Source organism: Macrobrachium rosenbergii, chromosome 54 (genome assembly GCF_040412425.1).
Source record: "Macrobrachium rosenbergii isolate ZJJX-2024 chromosome 54, ASM4041242v1, whole genome shotgun sequence".
Taxonomy (NCBI): Eukaryota; Metazoa; Arthropoda; class Malacostraca; order Decapoda; family Palaemonidae; genus Macrobrachium; species Macrobrachium rosenbergii.
The window spans coordinates 17,815,334-17,820,102 of NC_089794.1; the positions used below are offsets into that span (position 1 = coordinate 17,815,334).

General features: G+C 35.7%; 1 protein-coding gene across 1 annotated transcript in view; it reads right to left on the reverse strand.

The window, feature by feature from the left end:
* Positions 1–1,831: 1,831 nt before the first annotated feature.
* The window catches only part of LOC136834800 (uncharacterized), a 33,956-nt gene continuing 31,018 nt past the window's right edge, over positions 1,832–4,769 (reverse strand). The window contains exons 4-5 of the mRNA XM_067097517.1: positions 4,760–4,769; positions 1,832–4,124 (exon numbers count right to left, since the gene is read on the reverse strand). The exon at positions 4,760–4,769 is cut by the window's right edge and continues 722 nt beyond it. Coding sequence (XP_066953618.1) covers positions 4,039–4,124; positions 4,760–4,769 — 96 coding nt within the window. The 3' untranslated portion in view covers positions 1,832–4,038. The remainder of the gene's footprint in view (positions 4,125–4,759) is intronic.

The following is a 4,769-nucleotide window of genomic DNA, read 5'->3' on the forward strand; positions in this document are numbered from 1 at the left end:
AATAATAATAATTAGCTATTTTTAATGCCTTCTTAGAATTATTTTACGTGAATGTGAGTTGCTACCAGAAAATAATAATAATAATAATAATAATAATAATAATAATAATAATAATAATAATAATAATAATAATAATAACAATAATAATTAAATTGCTTTTTGCATCACGTCATTTAGGGTCAATTACTTAAGCTTTTCAGTTACTTCTAATATTTTCAATCGTTTACCTTCAGTTTGTTTGCACAGTTTAAACACACGCACACAGTCTTACACAAAATGTACATAAGTATATATGTATTTATATATACTGTATATATATATATATATATATATATATATATATATATATATATATACTGTATATATATATATATATATATATATATATATATATATAATCTTATTTTTCAGGCAAAGGCCAACAGGACAATCAATCTACTACCCTTTTCTAGCCCAGGCCCCCCCCCCAAAAAAAGGGAAAATGGGGGAGGGAAAATACAGCGGGACGTAGTGTGTCTTCCTCCTTGATAATGTTGTCTTCATTACCTCTAAAATATCACGAGAAATAATAATAATAATAATAATAATAAAAAACGAATAAATAAGGAAAGACAGGAATTCTGCACATTTAAAGACTCTGTTTCCGATCACTTTCATGTCATCGTCAGATTCCGTAACGTTTCGCTCACTTTCCTTGATAATGATCAAAAGGTGCGTCATGATAAAACTGAAAAGTATGATAAAGTCACGAAAACCAAAGGGGCCGGTGGTTATTCACCTTTTGTCAAATTGTCCAGCCTTAGCCCCCCACCTTGTCACCTTAATTGAGACTTATTCTTCAATATACAATAATACTGGGAAATATACACACACGCATTTTTTTTATCCACATGAACAAAACCGACATGTTTGCAAACCAAAAATTCTGAAATGTTCATTTGAATGTCACCAATATTTTTTTGCATGAGATTCTTCAAGACAATGTTTCACCTCAACACTGTAATAGGAAACTCTCGCCAGTTGGCTAAAATACAAATAATATTTACATTTCAAGGAGAGAGAGAGAGAGAGAGAGAGAGAGAGAGAGAGAGAGAGAGAGAGAGAGAGAAAGAGAGAGAGAGAGAGGGCAAATTTCAATTAAACGAGTTTCTATTTAATTTGAATATGGAGAATTAGCTACAGTTTCAGGTCAGTCCACAGATCTTCAAGTATTCAAGCCCACGTATTCTATGCCCTTTCATAGTAGAGACTAAACTTTCAAATCACTTTTGACCCTGTGACTAGAGTTCCAAGGCAGTGCTAGAGATCTAATTTCATTGGTAATCTTACTTTCATAAACTTTTCTAACATTAACGGTTAACTCTGAGTGAATCTCGGCATATATGATTGTGATTTTGTAACTCACATAGTACTACAGACTTAAATATTTGTTAAACCACATCTTTTCCTGTTCAGCTATAACTTAAATTGCCTGACAAAATGTCTCCCATAATATTAGAACAGTCACTGACACTCGAGGTGTCTATCAAAGTCAGCATGAACTGCTTTTATAAAGAAATTTGGTTCTTCATCCCTGTTAAGCCTTTTGGAATTGATAAATTAATGGGAGTATCACTCCTTTCATGACTACAAAGACATCTACTTGTGATTTTTGATCTTATCTTTAAACCTGATCATGAAATTAACATGGATTCTTACAACTGATCAACCAAGTAAAGTGGATGAAACTTCACAAGAACTATTTCAAATTTTAGTGATGGGATGAATATCAGGTTTTCGTGGAATAAAGTAGCCTGTTTGGGGTCGGTTCACACTAACCCAGAACATGGCAGGTTGGTCGTGGCTCCCTAGAATAGGTCAGGTGAGACATTGTGCCCTAGGGGAGGTTAGGTAGGATATGTCACCACAGGAAAGGTAGGTAGGACTTGTCACTCTAGGATAGGTTCGGTAGGGTATATTACCCTGGGATAGGTTGGGTAAGTTATATTAGGTTAGGTAAGATAGGTTAGTAAGATATAGGCTAGGTAGGACATGTCACCCTAGAATAGGTTAGGTAGGAAACTGAATCCTTGGATAGGATAGGTTATGAGTGAATAATTAGTGTGCAATTCAAATTAAATGATGTACTAAGGACAGGAAAATAGTGCTTGAAAACTGCTATAGTGCTGAAGTTCTCATCAAGTTTTTATCTTGACTTATGCTTTTGCGAGGAACCACATGTCAAATAATTGTCTTGGGGTCAGACTTCCGCAAAATTTCGAATACTAGTCTTAAACCACATAGACCTGGCACTAATTCTGGTATAGGTTCACAGATGCCTTTGAATTCCTTCACTATCAAATTTATACTTTTCAACAATGAATATAACCATAACCTCATAATTCTGTGGTATCACATAGGCTCAGTTTCTGTAAAATTTGGCTACAAATGTCTCTTTATCGATCACTCCTTTTTCCTTCCCCCACCCACTCCAACCCCCCCCTCTCTCTCTCTGTGAAGAGATTTGCAATCGAAGAAAAGTAAGAGTAATAATGAAAAAAGATGTAGAAAGAAAGTGAAACTTACAAGTCCAAGTCCATTGCTTATTTACAAAAAAATCTTTTACACTTCTGAGTTTACTAAAACGTAAACATTAAGAGACGACGCTGATGGCAATCCCTATATTTGCCCAAAGACCTGCTTTGAACATATCTACAATGACGAGTACAAAAACAAGAAGGAAAAAAAATGTTTTATGAGGAGGGCAAAGGGTATAGCCCTGAATACGTCAGTGAGATGGCAAAAATCAATTCATGTTCCAGTTGCCCTTTCAAGGATCCTTCTCGAGCACGTTCCCTGGACTCACTGTTTTTTGTTATCATATTGACAATTAAAGCCTTGATTTCTACAGGCCTCAGACTCTGCTTTAAAACAGTTGAATGCAATGGACAGCAACAGCTTCCTTCCATTAAAAATGTCTGTGAATACAAGTCTAACAGCTGTCTGACGTATTTTCTGTTCCCCTCCTCATAACTCGAGCTAGGCACTGGCACACGTCCTAAAATTTCCACAAACTTGAGCATTAACATAGAGTCGGCTGAAATCAGTCACGTCATACTAAATAAACCACAAAAGCATTTACGATATCAATTATCAAATAATGTACTAAAAGCACCGTTACATATATATATATGGTATTCCTAAATGTTTAGCAGGCACTGTATGTTAATCTATGACCTCAGGTGTTTCAACTTTGTACAAAAGTGCAGGTGTTGTACTATTACAGAAAACTGCAATTCCGAAATCGGCTGACCAACTACAGAAGATTTGTATCTCTTCCACGTTCCTTGGGCTGACCTCAGCATCAATCCAATTACTATCAAACGCAAGTTGCCTTCTGCATTATTCATCTTCAGTTTACATTTCACTGATCTAGGATATGCTTGCTTCCTCTGGACGATATGAATCTGGAGATGCAGTACTTGGTATGAAACTCAAATCAAAAAGAAAACTCCTATGATAAATATGTTACTGACTGGTATGTTTGGAAGCAAGTTTTCTACAGGTATCAAAAGGGGACTTTCACTAGTTCTCACTGTCTTAGTGGACACTGCTACAGAAGATTATGACAAAACTATTTTCTTTAAATTCCCAGACAAAACCACTTATAAGAGGGATGGTGAAATTTGCACTTTCTATTGGCGTTGGAATTATCAAGTCAATCTTTTTTCTCCACTAAAAGAACACAACAAGAGTTCATTAAAGCAAAAAATCTTCACATGGGAACTCCATTTGAGAGAATTACCGAAATTTTCCACAACAGGCACAGAAAGATACCACTTCCAGAATCACAGAAAGGATTTATAGTTTCCCAGTGAGGTTCTTTTAAACTAAACACTATGATGAGAGACGAACCCAACCCTCCCCATCAGAGAGCTAAATTTGCAGAGGTCTGATCTGGAGGCTTGAATGGCAAAATGGGACTTCCCAGGCTTAATTAGTCTCTTGGCTAAGCCTAGGTGATGATGCTCTTGTCAGATAGTGATGCAAATTCCTGGGTTACATGTGCTGCAGTTGCATCAGTGTGTAGGCTGCTGCCAACTCTTCTGGTTGCCTTGAGTGCTCCTCTTCAGAAGATTTTTCTCCTGAAAAATAAGAACTTCTTTCAGCTTCTGAAAATAGAGATAACTTCTGAAGAATTGAAATCTGCTAAAAGCTTCAACTATAAAATGGGACAGATAATCTATGAAGGGACACCAGCCTCGAGGGAGTTAGCACTTTTCTGAAATGGTCCCTTAAAGAAAATGAGTTGTAACTACTTTAATTGAATTTCTTCTGTCATTTGGTAGAACAACTCTTCATTGTAAATTCTGTTGACAAGTAAAATGAGAGTTAAGGTATAAGCTTTAGAACTTGTTTTGGTATATGAAGCAGTAACATCTTTGAAATTCTAAACTATTTATAGATTTCTGACCTATCTCTAGATGTTTCAGTCAATAATGGGTGCCTCTTCTATGAATATTTTAATAAGATTATGAAAACTTCAGTAAGACAAATAAGTAATAAAAAAGGTTTTCATAGTCCTTAACCCCCTAAAACCCTTAACACACACACACACACAGAAGACTTTTCACTTTAGTGGACTGAGTACACTGAAGCCATTTACTGATATCATTTTTCAGTATCCTAGATACTGTACTAGTGACTGCAGAATGCCATGGTGTCACTAAATAATAAGCAAACTCAGCAGCAGGTTCACTTGAGAGTAATAAAGACTCACCTATAGACCT